Here is a 22762-nt window from a genome sequence, read left to right on the forward strand (position 1 = left end):
CGCCGCCGACTTCCCTCCGCTGCCGCTGCCCAGGCCTGCGGTGCTGAGCCCCGCCGCTCCCGTCTCTCGCTGTCCCACAGCTGCCGCCCGCGGCCGTTCTCGCCGCCACCATGTACGATGCGGACGAAGGTGAGTGTGTTGCAGGTGCAGCCCGGCGTGGGGTAGAGGCGCTCCGGACCCAGCGGGGTCCCCTGGAGGCTCCTGCGGCCCTCGGGTGGTCAGACCCTGCCGGGGCGGCCTTGTGTGCCAGCCTTGTGTGAGCAGAGATGGGGAGAGCCCGGGGGCGTGGGCCCTGTTTTAAATGTGCTTCCCCGCAGATATGCAATATGATGAAGATGATGATGAAATCACCCCCGACTTGTGGCAAGAAGCCTGCTGGATTGTTATTAGGTAAGTTGCTGAAATTCGTTGTTCTTAGTGCTTCAGCACAGGTGCTGTTGGTCTAGCAGGTGACATCCAGTTCACTGGCAACATATTGTGGAAGCTGCCGGATTGGCTGTGTGAAACTGTTTTAGCACATTCAGAGCTAAAGCACACAGGGAGGGCTTTAAGCAGAACAGCTTACAACAGGGTTGTATTAGGGATTCGGAGCTCCTGCTGACACGCAGTGGGGTGCACTGTTTTTGAATGAAGAAGTGGTCTCGATTCCATATCAAGTGTATTATTTTGCCCACTATTCTCACGGCTGATGCTGGTGTTAGGAAATCAGTACTTGGCTGTTTCACCATGTCAGTGTTTTCCTAGCAAGACATGAATATCCAGGACATGCAGCTTCTTGTGACTGTTAAGGAGCAGCATGCTGTGTGGAACAGAGTGAAAAGTGTTTATTTTGCTAACTGTATCATTCACAAAATGGATATGATGGGTGTCTTAGAAGAGCAGTAGCAAGCAAACCAGTAGGTCTGTGGGGATGATACCATAAGCAGTGTGTATGGAGAACAGAGGTGAGAAACATTGGAGGCAGAAGGAGATTCTTTCTTTTGCAGCCTGGTGTGGAATGCTACCTTTGTTTTCAGTCAGGTGGGAGGTAACTAAAGCAAGTCCTTCAGCTGATGCTGCACCTCACTCCCCGTGATGAATCACTGTTTACTGTGAAGGTGACCAAGAACTGGCATGGGTTGCCAAGAGGGGCCATGGGGTCTCCGTCTCCGTCCTTGGTGGTATTCAGAAGTTTTCTGAACATGGTCACGGACAGTCAGCTCTGACCTTTCTTGAATTTGGTTACAGGACAAGATGATCTCTAGAGGTCTCTTTCAGCCTCAACTGTTCTGTGTTACATGTTGTCCATTTCTTTTCTCCTTCCCTGTGTGCAATAGCAGACTTGTCAAGATTCACTGTGGCAATGGCATGATAGCCAAGAGCGTGTTGCTCTTCTTGGGGAAGCCTGAAGTTATTGGTAGGAGCTAGTTCTTAGCAATTATTTAATAGAGATCCTGGCAGTGATGGGCAGAAGCTTGGGCAGTGTGCATTCCCTGGCTGGCTTCAGGAATGTGAGGTAAAGGAGCTTGCTGGCAGAGCTAATGCAGCAGGCATATTTAGATCATTCTCTGAAAAGTTAAGATGTGGGGCTTCGAAGTTAGGCTTTGATTTTTGTAGTTGGGTTGTGCTGAGTTGAAGCTAGGTGACACAAAGGCTATAGCAAATCCAGAGGAGTGAAGCTGGGAATCTCATGTGTCTGGAAGAGAGGGATCGAAGATAAGAAATCTGTTAGCTTGTCTTAGGGGCATGCACTCAGTTTACAGCAACTTGGAAAATTAGTAAGGGCAAAAGAATGTACATACATTGTTGAAAAATTTATCTGAAACCACTTTTAGTGAGGTTTGTCATTGTTTTTCTCTTGAAAGGCAAGGTAGAGTGTGTGTACTGTCATGGCTTAGCCAAGAGGTGGCAGCAAGTCTGTCACTTTGTTGTGTCTGTCCTCAAGCAGTGAGAGAATTGTTTTCAGCATCTGTGTTTGAAACTCACAGCTTGGGAAAAAGGAATGTATGTATTCACTACAAGTGAGTGTATGTATGCACTGTATTTCGTGGCTTTTGGAGGTTTTGTACTAAAAATACATCTTCAGCTTGTTTATGTATGAGGTATGTGAATTAAATTATCTTGTTCATTCATGCACTTTTTCATTTTTAGCTCCTATTTTGATGAAAAGGGTTTAGTCAGGCAACAGCTGGATTCTTTTGATGAGTTTATTCAGATGTCTGTGCAGAGAATTGTTGAAGATGCTCCACCAATTGATTTACAAGCTGAAGCCCAGCATGCCACAGGAGAAGTTGAAGAACCGGTAAGTGGAAACCTGTTTCAGAATCATAGAATCAACTAGATTGGAAGAGACTTTTAAGATCATCAAGTCCAATGTTTACCCCAGCACTGCCAAGTCTGCCACTAAACCATGACAGTGAGAGCCTCATCTACACAGTTTTTGAAGGCTTCCAAGGATGGTGATTCACTGCTTCATTGGGAAGCCTGTTCCAATACCTGACCTCCATTTCAGTGAAGAAATTTTTCCCAACATCCAAACTAAATCTCCCCTCACACATCTCTGGTCAAATATTGGGATTTTGAAAATATATTTTAGAAAGGCTAAAACAACTCACAAGATAAACCATAAACCAACTTTTCTTTTTCATCTGCGCTGGAGCTTGCACTGCTAGAGTAAGTGTTGCTTTTGTGGTGTGCTGCAGCAGTCTTTATGGCTGAGATATGGTAAAATGCCTGCACGGAATTCAAGTTTTGGTTTAGTAATAGACATCTCACTTGGCTTCTAGGCAGATACTTGGGGTGGTAACACTGTAGTTCTTTGTATTAACTTCTGTTCTGCAAAAGGACATGGTAGGAAATAGCAACTTGAAGAAAAAGTAAGGCAGAAAGCCTTACTTTTATACATACAGGTCTGATGGTTTGTTTATGTTTCTCTGCTGCCCTGGATTTTGGTCTGTGAAGGCATGCTTTGGGAGTGGCTCATCTCTAGGTTATTTTGCATGCAAGGAGGCATGCAAGACCTCGACACCCTTTTGGGCCAGGATTGAGACCACACATCTGAAACATGAACAAAGCTACTGTTTTGTGGCTGCTTTCTTTCTGTTAAGTTCTAGCTCCTACCAGGTACACAGATGCACTTTGATAAGAGTATTGTTTAAAAACTTTTACCCATTTATTTTAAATGCAAGGCCTTTGATTTAAGTGACTGAATGCTCTAAATCTCATTGAGGTAGGATTCTGAGAGGCAAGTGGCTCTTGGAGCAAAATAAAGATCTTGTGAATTGTTCTGTTGCTGAAAGGTGTCTGTCCTTTCATGCCTGTGGTTTCACTGTAACATGTGAAAGGATTTCTTTGAAATTAAACCAAAGATATTAAATTTGATATTTTATGCATGGGAACAAAGCTTTAAAACAGTTTGCACCTTGTTTGATATGTCATCTGTCTCACTGTATATGTTGAAACAGGTTGACCTTTTTGCATCATGAAACTTGCAGTTTTATCTAAAGTTACATAAACAATATCTCAGGAGGTGTATGTAGGCCATATTCTGTTAATGTATTTACTGACTTGGCAGATTTGTTTCTTAGCTATTTCATAGGAAGAAGACAGACTTGGGTTCATTATTCTTCTCTTGCTAATGATTTTGACTTCTCAGTTTCATCTTTTTTTTTTGTTTTGTTTTGGTGGTGGTGGTTGTTTTTTTCTTTTATTTTCATTAATTAATGAGGTGTTTAGAAGTTATGGAAAGCTTCTGAGTGTGGTTTTTTGATCTAGTCATCTCAAGAGGGATTGTTTCCATACCTTATGCTGAGGGCATGTGGCAGCATCAGGTATTAAGCTCTAGGGCCATGGCCACATTTGAACAACAGGAGTGGATGTTTCTTCCATTACAGGTAAATGTCTTCTTGTTTTCCAGCCCCGGTATCTGCTGAAGTTTGAACAAATCTACCTCTCTAAGCCTACCCATTGGGAAAGAGATGGAGCACCCTCACCTATGATGCCTAATGAGGCCAGGCTGAGAAACCTTACGTAAGAATGAATTTTGTAGTAGATAAACACAAGGAAGGACTGGTTCTACATTATTAATAGTCTTTTTCAATTTACTGGTGCCTTGAAAACATAATAATTATGCTCTATTTAAATATTGATGTCCAGTTGTTAAATCCAGATAATGACTGATGATTTCTTAGCCAGTGAGTGCTTGAATAATTGCATTCATTATATTTCTGTACAAACTTGAGTAATAACTGACAGGTAACATAATGGTGTTTTTATTCTGTAGGTATTCAGCCCCCCTCTATGTGGATATAACTAAAACAGTTATTAAAGAAGGGGAGGATCAGTTACAGACACAACATCAGAAAACTTTCATAGGAAAAATTCCTATTATGTTACGTTCAACGTACTGTTTGTTGAATGGCTTAACGGACCGTGATCTTTGTGAACTGAATGAATGCCCTCTTGATCCTGGTGGATACTTCATCATTAATGGATCAGAAAAGGTAAGGGATTATGCCTTGCACAGCCATCTTTACAGGCACTGGAAGTTTTGTTACTTGTTTCCGTATGTTTTACCAGTATCACAGTTACTGTGGGCGCTTGCAAGCCTATAGAAAGATGGGGTTTAGTCCTCTGTTAGGACTTCCTTGAGACACCTTTTCTTCTCTGAGGCACATTTCCCTTCAGTTTCATAAACTCTTTTGCATTGAATGCCACTAAATACTCTAGATTTTTTCTTTTGTTTTCAACATTGCAGAGCAGCATACACTCTAAGTGAGATGGTACTTCACTTGGAGTCTCCTCCAGTTCATTTGCAGCTGTATAGATCTATTTTATTATAAGAACAGATTCTTTCTTCCATTGCTGTGGATTCAGCTTTAACAAGTCCCAGCCTCACCAATGAAACTACCAGATTATTTGTAACTGACACCTGGGCAAACACAGCAACAGAAATAAAAATATATTTTTCTTCTTGGGAGGAAAAATAAAAATATGTCTTTCACCCTCGGATCTGACATTTAAATTTAAATGCCTGTGTAGTGCGTTGGCCTTGGAAACAGATAGTGAAGTGCTTGCTTTATCAGTGTTGTGCCTGCAGCTAACAGAAATGTCTCAGCACAGCTAGCAGGTGTGATAAGTACATAGAGAACAGTGTTCTCAGAGACTTTTGTTTTGGTTATTCTAACTTAACTAGGTGTATTTTTTACTTAATACTATATTTTAAAAATGTAGAGTGTGATCCAGCTGAGTTTGGCAAATAGACTTCATGCTGTGCAGCACTCTTAAATTTAAGAGAGCTGAAGGAATAGTAGAAACATACGGTACTTGTTACTATCAGCATCCCCTTTTGTCAATTATTTACTAGTGTTCTTGTTTCTAACACAGGTTCTGATTGCTCAAGAGAAAATGGCTACGAACACAGTGTATGTGTTTGCAAAGAAAGACTCAAAATATGCCTACACAGGAGAGTGTAGATCTTGTCTGGAAAATTCCTCTCGACCAACAAGTACTATATGGGTTAGCATGCTGGCCAGAGGTGGGCAGGTATGCCAGAGCAGTAATAACCCTTGCCCTGGGGCACAGTTGTTGTGGTTTAATATTGTTTTAGGAGTTTTCTTATTATCCTGTGTATCATTTACTTTTGGGATTTTGAAAAGAAATTTCTTCTGATGCTCATTTGTAAAGAAGGTAAAATTAAACTAAAATGGGTTCTGTTTGTCATAGGTAACACCTCACACTAAACCATGCCACCCAAGGCTTTGTCCAACCTGGCTTTGAACACTGCCAGGGATGAAACCGCCTTATGCCTGTCTCAGGGACAAATAATTTGAGGACTGTAATGAAGACTCAGTTTGTGTCAGGTTTTAGGGCAAGGCTAAAAAATAATTTTAGAATTACTGTGAAAGAGATTTTAGAAAACAGAAAAGAAAACAAGTTGCAACCTGTTTTTTGGCAAAGGACAGAAATAGGAGCAGGGGCCCTGGGTTTGCTGATGGTCCAGGTAGTGTTTAGGTGTGTTTTGCAGACTATTAATATTTAACATCTAACTGTGCCATCTGTGAAGGGAAATTAGTGCTGTTCATAACTTCAAAAGCAGAAGGTGTCAGTACTCATTTACCATTGCACTGATGTTTGGGAATTCCCAAACATATTTCAAGAGTAACTTTAATAGAAGCCTTACAATGCTCTTGCTCCTGGTGGCCGGGGCATTCTAGTTCATCTGCTGTCCACAGTATTTGTTTCTACTTGGGAGGGGGAAGCAGCTACTTGAATAACTGCAAAAAATGGAGAATGTTACACAGTGGATTAGAAAAGCTGAGCTTAAACCAGAGACACTTTTTTATTTAAATGCAAGATCATGTAAGAGTAATGTATGGATTTTTCTCCCATCTTTTCAGGGTGCAAAGAAGAGCGCAATTGGTCAGCGCATTGTAGCAACTTTGCCATATATCAAACAAGAAGTCCCCATCATAATTGTCTTTCGTGCACTAGGCTTTGTATCTGACAGGGACATCTTGGAGCACATCATATATGATTTTGAAGATCCAGAAATGATGGAAATGGTAAAGTGTTATTTCCTGGCTTGATATTTGGTGACATGGAGGTGTGGCTAATCGTTGTTCTAAGTATTGTTCGTTTTGCAGTTATTATTTATCACTTCATTGTTTTGGTAGGTTGTCTATTAGAAATGTCAAAAGTTCTCTGCCTAAACTTACCCAAATGAGTATGTTAAGTGAATGGAGTGCAACAGAAATTTCAAAGTGTTAAAGTGTACTTGGAATGGTAGAGTCTTATCCGGCTGCAGTTGACTTTGATTTATACCTGCTGCCATTGAATTATACATGAAACAACAACAGGCCTAGAATGTACTTGAATGAGAACTATTTTCTGAAGTCTAATCTATTTTTATGTGCTTCCAGTGTGCCTCCATTACTGTTCTCTGTTGCTCTTAAAATAGCTACTATAGTAAGGCCAGAAAGAACTGGATCAGTAATTAGCAGTTCCTGGAAAGAATAATCAGCAAGCTGCTGTGTAGTTTACTTCAACCCCAACAAGCCCTGGATGCTACAGGGTTTTGCTGTATTTTGTGCATTTAGGTCAAACCTTCTCTGGATGAAGCTTTTGTCATTCAGGAGCAAAATGTTGCTCTAAACTTCATTGGATCAAGAGGTGCAAAGCCAGGTGTCACCAAAGAGAAGAGAATCAAGTATGCTAAAGAAGTTTTGCAGAAGGAAATGCTTCCGCATGTTGGTGTCAGTGACTTCTGTGAAACCAAAAAGGCCTATTTTCTAGGGTATGTCAGTACTTTCTGTCACACATCTGCAAATAGACCCCGATTACGGATTTTATTCACAAATATGTATGTGACTGGAAGAATGCACTGGAAATGCACTGGAAGTTTGTTTTTAACCTCAGTCTTCTGGATAGTCAGTGGTAAACTTTAGGGCACTGGTTTAGTTTTGAAACTGAGAAAATGCAAAATAAATAAAAGAAGGAAACAAGGCTCCAACGTGTTCTGGATATTAAGTTAGATGTGATGATAGTGATGAATGACTCTGTGACATCACGTTGTATGGACAGCATATAGAGGTTGTTAACTAGTATGTAGGTAGCTGTTTGTAGTGTAAACTCACTCTTTAAAACTAGTAGCACATCCTCTTGATCACTGCTTACCAGTATTCAGATGAACTATAGCATCAGGAGACTTAGCATTTCTCACCTGATTCTACCAGCTGAAATGTAGCACATGTTATAGGACAGACATATAGCAGAAGGCACATTGCCATCATAATGTAAATACTAACATCTCCATCATTACCCGAACTTTCAGTGGGTCATTCACCTCTAAGGATATACAGTGCTGAAGAGGACTGTGTTAAGACAGCAGTATCCTGAAGATCTAGAAAGGACAGCCTTTAGGAAGCAGTTTACTGTTTTGTCTGTGAAAGCATGTAATCTCTATTGTATATACCTGCAGTCAGTTTAAAACTTAAACTTTTATTTGCTTAGGTATATGGTTCATAGATTGTTGCTGGCAGCACTGGGAAGAAGAGAGCTAGATGACAGAGATCATTATGGCAACAAAAGACTGGATCTTGCTGGACCACTGTTAGCTTTCCTGTTCAGAGGGTAACTATAATATCTATGTTTTCTTTGGGGTAATTAATGGTAGAGGCATTGCCAACACTGTGCTTCTAAAAGATCAGACTACTCTGTTGTGTCTAACAGCCAGTCTTGGACAGCACAGCCTGTATCTGATTATAACTTTTCCAGGAAGTGGATAGGTTTACTCCAATAGTAGGTGGGTAGCATCAACTTCTTTTGAAGCATATTTTGTGCATGTTCAAAAACAGGTTAATGTATTTGGGGCTTTATTTTTTTCCCTTCTCCTCTAGTTACAAGTTACTTGGTTCTTTCAGAAAGCCAGTGACGTTTTTTTCCCACATAACTGCTGAGTAGGCTGAATTGCTATAGTATTGTTTAATCATGTTTCTTGGCATCTTCTACAGAATGTTCAAGAATTTGCTAAAGGAAGTGAGAATATATGCCCAAAAGTTCATTGACAGAGGGAAAGATTTCAACTTGGAGCTGGCAATTAAAACAAGAATTATTTCAGATGGTTTGAAGTATTCACTGGCAACTGGAAACTGGGGTGACCAGAAGAAAGCTCATCAGGCCAGAGCAGGAGTATCTCAGGTATAACAGCTGAATAAAGCACTGTAGCACTTGTCAGGTTTACATATGGTTTTAACCATATCATAGAAGAGTTCAATATTGCTTGGCAGCTATGCATGTTGTATGTTAAATGGAACCATTTTTAAAAGGAAATTTCCATAGCTGAAACACATAAAGATCCAAATAGTTGAGTCTGGTGTGGGGTTTGATTTTAATCATTTGGGTTTTGTTTTAGCTTTTTCATGGACTGCTAAACTGTTGGTGTATCTCTTATAAAGACTTTTTGTGTTAGAGCATATGTTTGTGTGTCTGATCAAGTCCTAGTCCCAGGGAATCTTTAGGGAGGATGGATTTCTTTTTTTTAGATTACTTCCAGTGCTTCACAGGTGCTTAAAGAAATTTGAGTGGCACCGTGTAATACAACAGTTATGTATTCTACAGTTCAATGATAAGGAGCATTGACTGTATTAGTCCAGAACAGTGCTTAACTGAGCCTGTTTCTCATAAAGGCAGAAAAGGGAAGGAGGTGACAGTTTTTAAATGCCAGCATATTTTGTTGTCTGGAGCTTTGATGAGATCATAATTTATGGAAAGCCAAGTGAGGAAAGGAGCAAAGATTGTAGCTGTCTCTAGGTGGTGTGATGTTGATGTATTTTTGTGTGTGGCTTTTTAAATAAACTCTCACAGGCTGTAAAAATAAATCTTTTTGAGGAGTCTTGAGCAGACTCCAAAAATAATGTGAATACTGATTTGCTCCTGATAACTAAGTTGCCTTAGTTTTTTCAAACTAAGTATGTAAAAATCTTTGTGTCATTGTACTGGTCACTGTACTTGTGTCACCTCCTGGTGAAAATGCAGATTTAAAAGTATGTTTATTACTAGTATCATTCATTTTAGTTACCTGATCTGAGTAAGGTATACTGCAAAACCCAGTTCTCTGCTTGGGTATCTGTTTGTACTGGGCCTTGCCATGGTATAAGCCTGCTCTGAAAACTGTTCCCTTTACAACACCGGTTAGGTGCTTAAGATTTTAAGGTTCAACTTAGTCTGAGATTAGCGGAGGTGAGCTAAAAAGTGTAGCAAACAAAAGTCAGAACTATTTTAGTTCAGGTGCATCATTTCTAGAGGGCAGTGATCCTTTGCTCTAATGTATCATGATGCCTGTCAACAACACTTCTAAGCAACTTTGACTGAATGAATTCCATACTCCACACAGGTGTTAAACCGCCTGACTTTTGCATCTACACTTTCCCACCTGAGACGCTTGAATTCTCCAATTGGTCGAGATGGGAAACTAGCAAAGCCCAGGCAGCTGCACAACACACTGTGGGGAATGGTTTGCCCTGCTGAGACCCCAGAGGTAATGAAACTGGTATTTATGTCAGTACTCATGCCTGACTACTTTTCTCTCTGCTAATCATTTTGTAGCCACCCTAGTATTTGTATTTTAAAGTACTTACATGAATATTTAGCTTTATAGCTAACTTTGTCTTTGAATGGTAGTAATTAATAAATAGCATATGTTGTGTCCACGTCCATAAGGACTTGAATTTTAAGTTCTCGGATCTTCTTAGGGGAATCTCTTGATTTGGAAATGCAAGTTAACTTTGTGTTTCCATTAGGGTCATGCAGTAGGACTTGTGAAGAACTTAGCCCTGATGGCTTACATTTCTGTGGGGTCTCAGCCATCCCCAATTTTGGAATTCTTGGAAGAATGGAGTATGGAAAACCTGGAAGAAATATCTCCAGCAGCAATAGCTGAGTATGTGCAAATGAAACTGTTTAAACAGACTTAAGCTTTTTGTCCTACACAACATGTCAAGGGCTTTGGGTTTTTGTTTTGGGGGGAAATGGAGGGGCCCTTTTATTTGTAGTTAATTTTTTCTGCATTATTGGTATTTTTTCTTTGTTTTGCTTTCTCTTATTTGTATTTTTATTTTTTTGTTTTCTCTTTATTGTTTGTATTTTTAATACTTGGTTTTTTTCCTCTTTATAGTGCTACTAAGATTTTTGTTAATGGCTGCTGGGTAGGAATACACAAAGATCCTGAGCAGCTCATGAATACCCTGAGGAAGCTCCGTCGTCAGATGGACATCATTGTGTCAGAGGTACAAATTTTATATCTCAAGTTTGGGTATCTTTTGTCATGAGGGAGGATAATGCCTTGATGCTACTTTGCAAGCTCTGCATAGCATTATTTGCAAGTCTCTTTCTGAACATACATCACATTGGTGGTTTGGGTTTTCTGGTTGTTTTGGTTTGTTTGGGGAGTTTTTTGGGGTTTGGTGCTTTTGGGAGTTTTCTTGTTTGTTTGATGTTGTGTATGGTTTGTTCTTTGGTTGTGGTTGGTTTTGGTTTGTTTTATTTTAAGAGGATCCAATTGAAAATAGTCTTCTGAAATGCTTCTTTGCTTTAGGGAACTTTGTTATCCTGTTTTGTGGTCCATATTTCTGATTCTGGGCTGGGATTTCATACTCATGGGATGCGGCTTTCTTGTGCAGGTCTCAATGATTAGAGATATTCGTGAGCGAGAAATCCGCATCTACACTGATGCAGGCAGAATTTGTCGACCCCTTTTAATAGTAGAAAAACAAAAACTGCTGTTGAAGAAAAGGCATATTGACCAACTGAAGGAACGGGAGTATAACAACTACAGGTGAGGTATTCCTGAAACTTGGTTGAATGTCTGATTTTTTTTCATCTTGGAAGCTGCAGGTTCCTTCAGGTTGGAGAGGGAAATGTTTAAAACTCTGTACAGTACAAAGACGCTTTCTTTGCCTGGTAGCTTGATTTTTATTTATTTTTATTTTTTTGTTGTTTTAAATCACATTCAGGCAGTGGTAGAAGTAATAAGTCAGGAAAGTCCTTCATGTTGTTACTGCTGAAGAGACACATTTGATGTGTTAGCTGAGTATTTTGGGTGTTGTTTGTTCAGTTGGCAGGATCTCGTGGCCAGCGGTGTAGTAGAGTATATTGACACACTGGAAGAAGAGACTGTGATGCTGGCAATGACCCCAGACGATTTGCAAGAGAAAGGTGTGGCATATTGTTCAACATACACGCACTGTGAGATTCACCCATCGATGATCCTGGGAGTATGTGCATCTATTATCCCTTTCCCTGATCACAACCAGGTTAGTGCATCACTTTTGACATCCTGCTTTTGAAGTTGATAGAAAACCCACACGTGTATGTGAAGAGTTTTATGTACATAATAATGGTCTTCCATTGTCTGTCTAGTCTCCCAGGAACACCTACCAGTCTGCCATGGGTAAACAAGCTATGGGAGTTTACATTACAAACTTCCATGTTCGTATGGATACACTGGCACATGTGTTGTACTATCCTCAGAAGCCCCTTGTAACAACACGCTCCATGGAGTACTTGCGATTTAGAGAGTTACCAGCAGGTATGTTGCCAGTTAACGTTTATAAACCAAAAATGCTACTGCTTTGTTTAAACAATGTCACAAATGTTGTGTGTAGAATACCTGAATATTTAGCACCTATATGTAATTTAAAAGTTAATTATAGATTAAACATTAACTTGTAGCTGGACACCTAAATACATGGCTAGTGGTGCAGGTGAAACTACTTTATCTGTAAAGTCTGTTAAAATCTCACTGGAAAAATGCATTTTCTGCATTGGTATTTGCTGTTTTTTTCACAAGGGGTCACTCTTGACTCTTTTGTACTCAAAGTTGTATTTGCTGGTATGGGGTTTTGTGTGTGGGATGCGGAGATTTTATCTCCGAAAGAGAACAGCTTCACTGTAGAGAATTTGAGTTACGATTCAAAATTGTAATTCAGTAATGCCTGTCTGGTATGTGGGCAACCTTTCAAAGTATTTGTTCTACATATTATAGGTATCAACTCGATTGTAGCCATTGCATCATACACAGGCTATAACCAGGAAGACTCTGTCATTATGAACCGTTCTGCTGTTGACAGAGGCTTTTTCAGGTAAAACTTTGTAGATTCTTTAGCAATTCAATTTATCTATTTTTAATGGGGGTGGAGGGAGCAGCACAGTGAAAATGGTATCTTAGCGTGTGTATCTCAGCAAAACAATGAGCAATGGCTGATCCTATGTGTAACCTGACTTCCCACTCTGGCTTACCAACTTCTCCATTTCGGTCTTTACTACATTTACTGTTCTTTGTATAATGGTTAAATGAAAAAAAATGTAACAGCAACAAGTCCAAATACGTTTTCATTTAACTCTCATCAGTTATAAACTCTCCTTAATGGCAATATTGCAGCTTTATAATAATCCTTAGTGGTATGACATTTGCTACGAGTAAGGATTGGCATGTTCCTCTTCTTAGTAGAAACTGCTGTTGGGTCAGCTGGCAACTGATGTGACTTTGTGCATTACAGATTTTAGATGGCTGTGCATAGCTACATGGCTCATCAATGGGTTTCTAGTTTTGTTCATTTTCTTTTGTCCAAGTTGACACCAAGAAGTGTATGTTTGGGGTTCTGGATCTACTGCCTTCCAGTGTAGAATAAATATGGGACTATTAAGACTTAGTACAGCTCACATGAAGCTCTTAAAGAACCTTCTGTGTGCACAGGAGCAGTGAAATGTGGATAATGTTTATCTGAAAGGCCATGGCTTTGGTCTGCTGGCAGCTAAGGCAGCAAACAAAACCTCCGGAAAGAAGCCTATATAAACTGAAAGTTTTCCACTGCAGCTCAGTTGTGCTGAGTGTGGCACTACAAGGTAGCAGTAGAAGCCTAAAAGTGCTTGCAAAATGGGAGGTATAAGGAGAAAATAGTGTGAGAATGGTATGATGAAAATGGTCATAATCTAGGAATAAGAACTATTTATGAGATATCAAGCAGATCTGAAAGTCTGTAGTTCATAAAAAATTAGCATGTTATTTATAGGTACTTTGGCAGTATCTGGAAAGTGGCCATCAAAGTGCCATCTGAAACTATTTTTTGGTTTTGTAGTGGGATGTTTTTGGTTTTGTTTTTCCCTTCTCAGTGATGGTCACTGATTAACAAGGCTTTAGGGGAAAGGTTGTGTGATTTGACTTGGTTTTCATTAGTAGCAGGCAGCATAATACGTGATAAAATTGTGATTATAGTGAAATTGAGATGAGAAAGAATGATGCAAAGGCTTTATGACTTTGTTTCAGATCTGTATTCTATCGCTCCTACAAAGAGCAGGAGTCTAAGAAAGGGTATGACCAAGAGGAAGTTTTTGAGAAGCCTACACGTGAAACTTGCCAAGGTGAGATACAGGAGTGTTTGAAGACTGAGTTTTTAAATCAGATTTTTTGTGGGCAGTGTTGCTGAGCTGGCTCAGTCTTTATTTTGGGACATGTAAAGTGTGAGAAATATCTGTATTAACAGCAAGATACATCAGTTGAGATGTTTGCACGGAAGTATCTTCAGACATTTTCTCAGTAGTCTGAAGCTGCAAGCAAGCTTGTTCAGTTTGTGCTGATTGTCAAATCCAGTATGCTGAGCAGTTTGGGAGCCTACTTTTATTTTTCCTTTTTCCCCTCAAGGTATGAGACATGCAATCTATGACAAACTTGATGATGATGGTTTGATAGCACCTGGGGTACGTGTGTCTGGGGACGATGTCATCATTGGCAAAACAGTAACGCTGCCAGAGAATGAAGATGAACTGGAAAGCACCAACAGACGTTTCACAAAGAGGGACTGCAGCACTTTCTTGCGAACTAGTGAGACTGGCATTGTAGATCAGGTCATGGTAACCCTTAACCAGGAAGGATACAAGTTCTGCAAGATCAGGGTGAGCACTGGCATGTGTGCTATCTACTTCTAATCAGTTTTGTTCTGTATTTAAGTTACCTGCTGAATGATTTCCTATGGCTTACAGGTACGTTCTGTGAGAATCCCGCAAATTGGAGATAAATTTGCCAGCAGACATGGTCAGAAAGGAACCTGTGGTATCCAGTACAGGCAAGAGGTAGTGTAGTGATTTTTTCCCTGCTTTTTGACGTTTTATTTCTGATCATCTTAGCATTGGAACTGCCTTAAGTGAGTTGCCTGTAGAATATCTACTCATGTACAATAAATTGACTTAAAGTTAAATATGTTTAGAAAGAGACACAGCTGCTTCTTACATTGTACTTGGTACTTTTGAAATGCTTTAAAAGATTTTATTTGAAGCCATGCAACTGCTTTTCTTAACGCTGATATTCTGGGATGTACTGACTGTCTGTTTCCCTGCTCTAGGATATGCCCTTCACCTGTGAAGGCATCACCCCTGATATAATTATCAACCCCCATGCCATCCCTTCCCGTATGACCATTGGTCACTTGATTGAGTGTCTTCAGGGAAAGGTGAGAAGAATCTTTTATGCTGCATGTCTGAGCAATATGATTTTTCTTTTAACTTCAGGGGTATTTTTTTTAAGCTACTTCTCCTTGGTAGGTAGGTGTTAATCCACTAAAAAATAAGGATTGCTTTCCAGTTACAATAGCAAAAGCAGGTTTCTTGGGGAAGACCTACAGTCCTGTAAATTTTGTCCAGCAAGTCAGATTGCAGTGTGCTCTCCCATCTTTGAAGATGCTTTTATTAGAAAAATACGTTATAAAAATAATATATTATAAAAATGCTGCTTTTATTCCATACATTTCCTGTGACCTAGAAAAAGGAGTAGCAAAATTGTTGATACTTTGTTAAAATCTTGCTATAAATTGTGTGGTTGATAAAAACAAGGCAAGATAGGGCACTGTCATGGGCATGGAACCTCAAGTTCTGTAGAAACTGTTTGAAAAAGCTTACTGTTGTCTGAAAGAAATTCAGAAATCTGACAGGCTTTTGCAAACCTCCATAGGTGTCTGCAAACAAGGGAGAGATTGGTGATGCGACACCTTTTAATGATGCTGTCAACGTGCAGAAGATTTCTAATCTTTTATCAGATTATGGCTATCATCTAAGAGGAAATGAGGTATAATCAAAGTATCATTTCACTGTAATGTTTTAATACACATTTGGTGGATATGAGGGCTTATGATTCAGTAATTGCATTGATTACTTCAGGTTCTCTACAATGGCTTCACTGGTCGAAAAATCACATCACAGATCTTCATTGGTCCTACATATTATCAGCGGTTGAAGCACATGGTAGATGACAAAATCCATTCCCGTGCCAGAGGGCCTATCCAGATACTTAACAGACAGCCCATGGAGGGTAGATCTCGGTAAGGATGTTCATGAGTTTCTATACAGTGTTTTCTTTTACTTCAAAGTTTTAGCCCTAAAAATTAACTGCCTCAACTTTGCAGGTAGAACTGAATTAGCTCACCCCAATAAGCTATCCATTTTTATATGTTAAGCTGAAGATGATGTGTTGAGCACAGGTATCAAGGTTTTGGTAGCAAGGGGTACTGCTGAGGTGACCTCTCCAGGAAAGGACCTGCTGTTGTCCTGTGCCATAACTGCTTAGAGGTGGATCGAACAGACCCACTCTGGCCAAAGGTGAACCATCAACAACCTTTAAGAAAGGGTAAAACGTGCTGGGCAGTAGCTGTAAGGGAGGAGTGAGAAAATGTGCAAGGAACCGTCCTGCAGACTCCCATGTCAGAGGAGGAGGAGCTCCAGCCACTGGAGCAGATAGCCATGCAGCCCTTGGTGAAGCATGTTGTCTGACAGCAGCCCATGGAGCAGATACCATGCTGCAGCCTGTGGAAAGCTCATGCTGGAGCAGGCTCCTGGCAGGAGCTGTGATCTGTGAGGGACCTGTGCTGCAGCAGTCTGTTCCTGAAGGACTGTGGGCCCCATGAGAAGAGCCTGTACTGGAATAGTTCTTGAAGGACTATCCCATTGGGAAGGCACCCTGTGCTAGAGCAGGGAAAAAATGTGAGTAGTTAGGAGTGGCAGAGAGGAACTGTTACATACTGACTACAATCGTAATTTTCCCCTGACTTGAGGGGATGAGGAAGTTGGAAATGAAGGGTAAAGTTGAGCTTGGGAAGGAGGTAGGAGAAAAGATGATGTTTTTAGTTTTGTCTTTTGCTTCTCACCATCCTGCTTCATTTCTAATGGGCAATAAATTAAACTAATTTCCGTGCTGAGTCTGTTTTGCCTTTGAGGGCAATTAGTAAGTGATCTCCCTGTTTTTATCTTAACCCATGTGCTTTTCTCATTTTATTTTCACCCCCTGTCCTGTTGACGTGGGGGAGTGAGAGAGCTATTTGATGGGCATGTGGCAGCTAGTCAAGGTTAAACCTACCACAGATAAGTAGGGAATGATGTTTACCTCATTTTGCTATGCGGTTGTGCTGTGGCTGTCAGCTGTCTGACATCTGCTTTAGAAATGCTCTGCTGCTCTGCAGCAGTTATGAATTACTGTGTTCATGTTTCTCCCTAACACTATTCTGAGGTGTTAAATTACTGCACAGCTTTACTTCTACCTTGTGATACTGCTGTGGTTTTTCTGATAAGTTATTTGTTCACCAGCACAAACTGGTGTATTCTGCCAGTGAACTCAGAAGTTGTTTTGTTTTATTTCCTCTTTTCAGGGATGGTGGCCTTCGTTTTGGAGAAATGGAACGAGATTGCCAGATAGCTCACGGAGCAGCCCAGTTCTTGAGAGAGAGATTGTTTGAAGCTTCAGACCCATACCAAGTCCATGTCTGCAATCTCTGCGGCATCATGGCGATTGCAAACACAAGGACTCACACCTACGAATGCCGGGGATGCCGTAATAAAACTCAGGTATGTGTGGTTTTCATCAGGCACTGTTTCTCTTTGTGGGCCAGAGGAAACACTGCTCGGGTGAACAGGAGCGTAGGGAAGTAAATATTTAAAGAAGCACCAGAACAATTGCTATTTTAGTTTCATAACTGTTTTAAGTGTTTATAGCATCCTAGTTAATTTGGATGTCTTGCTATTAATTTTACACTTGGCAGGAAATGCTGTTCAACTGTTTTGCAGTGCGGAGTTTTTTGAGACTTTAAAATTAGGCACTTGAGATCTTATTTTTGGATGTGAACCTCAGAATCAGGAATTCAGAGCCATCGCCCTTGAGAGTACCCATGAAGATATTTATGCTTGCAGAGCTCAGTCCCCATGGGAGGCCTTTTGTGTTGCACTTTTTTAGTTGTTAATAAAGAAAAAGCTCTGTAGTGTATGCTTGGTAACAGAACTATGTGAAGGGAAAGTGGCAGCAGAGATAAATATAGTTGCCTTAAATAGGCTTGTTCTTGTGCTGGGGACTGACTGTTGCAACTCTAAAATGGCCTTGAGGTTACTGAAGAGATGTGTGCTGGAAATTGTCACCACATTTACTGCACATCAGGCACACTTTGCACATTTTCCCTTGTTAAATAGCTGTTGTTTAGGATCATATCCCTTGGCTGCAGGTTTTCATATTAAAAATGTGATCTGGATAGCTTCTGTGTAGTCTCTAAAGGCAGTCTCAGCTTTCCTCTTGGTTACTGTCTGTGAGCAGTTCCTGTTAAATGCTTTAATGCATAACTTCAGGCGCACTTTTGAGCCAAAAACCCAAGAAGTTATTTGTGTAGAGGGTGGTGGAAGTTGATGTTTTAGGAATGCTTATCACAGGCCTTTTAAAATCTCTTTCTAGATATCTTTGGTGCGGATGCCTTATGCCTGCAAACTCCTCTTCCAAGAACTGATGTCTATGAGTATTGCACCTCGTATGATGAGCGTTTAGCCTTTAAAAAGGTTCCTTTTTAATGATGAGACTGAATTGCTCAGATTTTGTTTCACTTTGTGTAGGTTGCATTTAAACTACAGTTTTACTCATCTGCTATGTGCTCTTCAAACGTATGTTTATTTCCTGTAAATAGAATTAAAATTTGTAATCAGGCTTGTGAATCTCTTTATTTGTGTATGCGTGAAAGAAGTGTGCAAGCAAATTGGTTATCAAAGAACAAGGGGTTAAGGGGATGATTAGTGAGCTAGAAAAAGCCAGAGGATACAGTTTTTCATAATACTAACTTAAAACTTTACGTAAGTGAAAGTCCTCACATCACAGCTCTGCACCATCATCTGTGGAAAAACAAAAACACATTATTGCTCTGCACTGTTCCAAGGGTAACAGCACAACTTGGGCAATAGCAGTGTGTCTTCCTTCCTGCCTCCCTCCCTCCCTTCCTCTCTTTCTCCCTCCTTACTGCAGGACCACAACAGCAGGGGGATGGTAAGAGATGGATTTTTTCTGTGCTGACGTCACCTGGACATTGAACACAGACTCCCTAACTGCATAGTGTGTCACTTCGGAGTCTGACAGTTTGTTCCATTAACATTATCAGTTTCCTTTAATTGTGGACTGCCAGCTTATTGCTTAGCTACGGCATGCTTGCTTGAGAGCTTTTCTACAGCTGAAAAGAAACAGCTGTAACACAGTGTGCATGTAAGAAATGAGGCAATACATGCAGTAGTACAACCTTGCAGTATTGTTGCTGTGAGAGGGGGAGTGAACATCATCTATTCTGGGGTGTAAGTGTGCTCCTCGTGACACAACTCAGTAAAACTCCATTCACATCTATAAAAAAGATGTTTGAAAAGGGATTGCAGAGTAGCTCAAAACCTTTAGCAAGTTCCTGTGCTTAAGTAATCTTGTGATTCATTTTATGTTCATATTTCAATGCCAGGTGCTTCAATGCCAGGTGCTTCAATGCCAATGCCTCCTAAAGGAAGTCTGTCATCTATTCAGGGATATAAGGATATAGAAAGTCAAAATTATATATAGTTTGGACAAAGCTACTGGGATTAAAACTAAGGACTATGTCCAGAAGTGGGTTTAGGCAGCACTATTCTGTAGCTGGATGCTTTGTTCCCAGTGCCTCTGCCTCTGGCATGGTTACAGTTACTATACCAGCTCAGGATTTATTCTGAAGCATATGTGGCTGTGGTACTAAGCCATCCTTTTTGTGCAGCTGGAATGAGGGTGATTGGTTTGCCATCAGCTTTGCATGCAGCCTGGCAAAGAGGACCTGGGTTTGAAATATGTCTGGGGGCTGGAGGGTAAAAGCTTCAGGTCTTGCCTAAAGGCCTGCTGTGGCCTCCCTGGTGTGACACTCCAGCAGGCAGAGAGAACGGCAGGGACTGGAATGTTTCCAGGATGAAGAAGAATAAGGAGATGCAGGGACTTGGCAGGAATTTAAGTGCTTTAAGTTTGCCTCTCCCTTGGGACTGGTTGTGACAATACTGCTCCCAGGAGAGATGGGCAGGAAAATACAAACTTAGGGCTGGAAAACCACTGAAAGTTGCTTCCTAAACCCCCCTCCCCTCAAAAAAAAAAAAAACAACCAAAAAGTGGGTTTAATTTGGTATCTTAATATCCAGTACTTTGCAGCATTTGGGGATTACTGAGCAAATCCCTTGAGAGCCCTGGCAGCTGACATTTGCTGGGAATGTTCTGAACAGAGGTGGTCCTTCTGTACCAAATAACTGAGTAAAGTGTGAGGGGGAAGAGCTGAAGAGTGTCCATCCACATTACCTACCTTTGGTCAGAGCTATTTCATGCAGAGTTTCTACAACATGGATTTTTGCAGAAGCTGTTGCCTCTCCTTTGGCATTTGATGCGTGACACTCGTATTCTCCAGCATCCTCTTTGCTCAGAGGAGATATCTAGAGAAAGAAACATCTCCCCAGTAAGTATCTTGTGCACAGGTAAAGGTGCTTCTGTTTTAAGGTATCTACTGTGTGAAGTATAGTTAACCCTGAGGGACCACACTGACAACATGCTTTCTTCTGTCTGCTCTAAACAACCTGGTTCAGATTGCAGTGGCTTGTCTCCACCTCCTTTCCCTTGTTTCCACCTCTGCTTTTGCAAATGCTGTGGGAACCAGCACCCTAACCTGTGCTCCCCTGCTTCTGGGAGCCATCATACTTGCAGTTCCCTTACTGGGATGCACAACAGCTCTCCTGATGTGTGGCAAGTGCCAATTAGCCTGCAAGTACTCCTGTAGCCCAGGCCTGTTGAGTGAGAGCAGACAGCTTCTGTGAGCTGTGCTACTCTCAGGGAGGTGATGTCCTTCCTTGCATTTGTACCCATTCCTCCCTAGACATGGTGAGGGTCTCCTTCCAATAATGGCAGCAGAAAAGTAATGACATATGGAAAGGAGATCCTTTACTTAAGCCTAGTCTTCTCCGATCATAGAATGCATGCTTCTGCTGTGTGTGACAGAGGTGAAAAACTGCAATGGATGAGACACAGGTTATCTTCCTTTAGATGTCCTGCCTGTTGCCATGTGCCTTCTGTACTGTTCTCTGTGCATGGGCTGTTTGCAACCTACACTAGTGCTGTTTGTGCTGCTCTGTGCACACACAAAGTACTTACAAGCACCCAGCCAGTCACTTCGTGTTTCTCAGGGCCCCCTCGGGTCTGGATAGCCAAGTTCTCCCGGTCTCCAGGCAGAAGCTCCATTCTCTGGACACCATACTGACCCCGAATTATCTAAACAGAAGGGCAGAGAGGGTGAAGAGTTTTGGGGCTCATTTATATTAGAACTGTTAGGATCACACCTGCATACAGAAAAGATCAGCACTACTTTTATATGAATGTGTTTTGTGCAGTACCGCACACAAGTGGTAGGTGCCAGTTTTTTCTAGTGCCAGCATTTCACCTTATCTTCTGTGCACTGCAGCCTCACTACCCCAGTGCTTCAGTGTCTACACTGAGGCTGCATTCCCCTTGCCTCAATAGGAACAAGTAAAGCGAGCAGCTTTCTGGGGCGTGCAGACATGCCCTGCACCAACTTGGTCTCATGGAATTTGGGTGTGTGTTCCCAAGGCAGTGTTTAGCCCATCGAATGATGTCTGTGCTGAACAAGGAGGATTTGGCTGCCTGCAGCAGACTGGAGCTGCTACCTTCTGGCTTGGGACTGTAGGGACAGCAGGAGCTGACTGTGGTCCTTGTTCAGAAAGACTCCTGATGATGAGGCTTTTTAGAGTAGCAGTAGCAGAGAATTGAGTGTCTGTATGTTGCTCCTAGAATGGGGTCTCCCCATATCAGAGTTAGATGACAGGCAAGATGATAGATGCTCTTCCTGCATCTATCCTCTTCCCAACAGGCCAGCAACAAGCCCTGCAGGCTTCTGCAACAGCAAACCAGGCAGTCCCTCATGGTGGGCACAGCATCTGTGAGAGCAGCAGTGCAGTCATTCCCCAGCGCTCTGTATCTGAGCCCAGAGCAGAGCGTGGGATAAGTGGTGCTCAGCCCTTGTTATCACCAGGTCAAGCAGTCTCTCAGCCATGAGGAAGAGGCACAAAAAGCAGATCAGCACTGAGAGTCAGTGTAAACAAGGCATCTGCTTGTATATAAGCAGAAAATCCTGCTTGAGACAACATGCCTACATTGTATGCTCACGCAAGAGTCTGTTCTGGGAGCACTATGAATAAAGCCTGCTGCTTCAGAACAGAGTGATATTTGGGCTGTATTCTTAAACTAGTATTGCTTCATCTTAATTTAAAGACCTGGCCCAAGTGTCCACAAACCTGTGGCATTTTAAGAGGCTACAGGGGCTACGCAGTGCCTCTCAGCCTTATGTCTGGGATCCTCTTTGCCTAATGCTGGCCCTGCCCTAAGCCAGACACTACCAACACTGTCAAACCCAGCATGCAGCCAGCTAAGGGAGAGGACTGCCCCATGTGGTTCCTGCTCCTGATGTGGGCGACCTGTGTCCAGACACCCTGGAGTCGCTGCCGTCAGCAGGGTGATGGCAGGTCAAGGAACATTCCTGGCATGCTCAGGATAACAGGCGCTACCAAGACAAGCACAAGTCCTCCTCTGCCTCGGGATCAAATAGAGTTTAGAGAAAGCAGTGACTAAAGGTTAAGCAAAGCCAGATGTTTGGGGGCGGACAGAAGTGCACATGTGGGAGAACTCATCAAAGATGAGTGTTTCCAAGGAGGAATCTGCTACGGCCTTTATGCTTACCAGGCAGTTTCAGCTGCCTCAGGTTTCCAATGCTCTAAGAGCTCCTAGCAGGGCTCTTACCTTGTTCCAGATGAGGACAGGGGTTGGGATGCCAATAACCTCACAGCTCAGGTAGATCTGTGCTCCTGTCACATTCCAGATGTCCTTAGGAGGAGTCACTATGGAGGGTCCTGCAAAAGGGAGAAATGCTTTTAAGCACCATGTGAC

At 41.6% G+C, this 22762-nt stretch overlaps 2 protein-coding genes across 3 annotated transcripts in view; one reads left to right on the plus strand and one right to left on the minus strand.

Annotated features, from left to right (window-relative positions):
* POLR2B (RNA polymerase II subunit B) lies at nt 1-18491 on the plus strand. Its single transcript, XM_005148965.4, has 25 exons — nt 1-129; nt 318-390; nt 2131-2281; nt 3896-4008; nt 4262-4481; nt 5365-5523; nt 6378-6542; nt 7077-7273; nt 7990-8109; nt 8490-8676; nt 9872-10015; nt 10278-10417; nt 10652-10763; nt 11157-11311; nt 11591-11789; nt 11896-12064; nt 12521-12617; nt 13802-13896; nt 14177-14427; nt 14515-14604; nt 14874-14981; nt 15479-15592; nt 15685-15845; nt 17166-17361; nt 18233-18491. The coding sequence occupies exons 1-25, from the start codon at nt 111-113 to the stop codon at nt 18320-18322; spliced, it is 3525 nt and encodes a 1174-aa protein (XP_005149022.1). The 5' UTR covers nt 1-110; the 3' UTR covers nt 18323-18491.
* IGFBP7 (insulin like growth factor binding protein 7) overlaps nt 15607-22762 on the minus strand; it is a 19705-nt gene continuing 12549 nt past the window's right edge. Inside the window, exons 2-6 of one of the 2 annotated variants that reach the window (XM_034064695.1) lie at nt 22616-22725; nt 20957-21073; nt 20118-20244; nt 19059-19156; nt 15607-18660 (exon numbers count right to left, since the gene is read on the minus strand). In XM_034064695.1, coding sequence (XP_033920586.1) covers nt 19095-19156; nt 20118-20244; nt 20957-21073; nt 22616-22725 — 416 coding nt within the window. In that variant the 3' untranslated portion in view covers nt 15607-18660; nt 19059-19094. The remainder of the gene's footprint in view (nt 18661-19058; nt 19157-20117; nt 20245-20956; nt 21074-22615; nt 22726-22762) is intronic. The other variant, XM_034064696.1, reaches the window with a different exon arrangement.

This window comes from Melopsittacus undulatus, chromosome 7 (genome assembly GCF_012275295.1).
Source record: "Melopsittacus undulatus isolate bMelUnd1 chromosome 7, bMelUnd1.mat.Z, whole genome shotgun sequence".
In the NCBI taxonomy this organism is placed as follows: domain Eukaryota; kingdom Metazoa; phylum Chordata; class Aves; order Psittaciformes; family Psittaculidae; genus Melopsittacus; species Melopsittacus undulatus.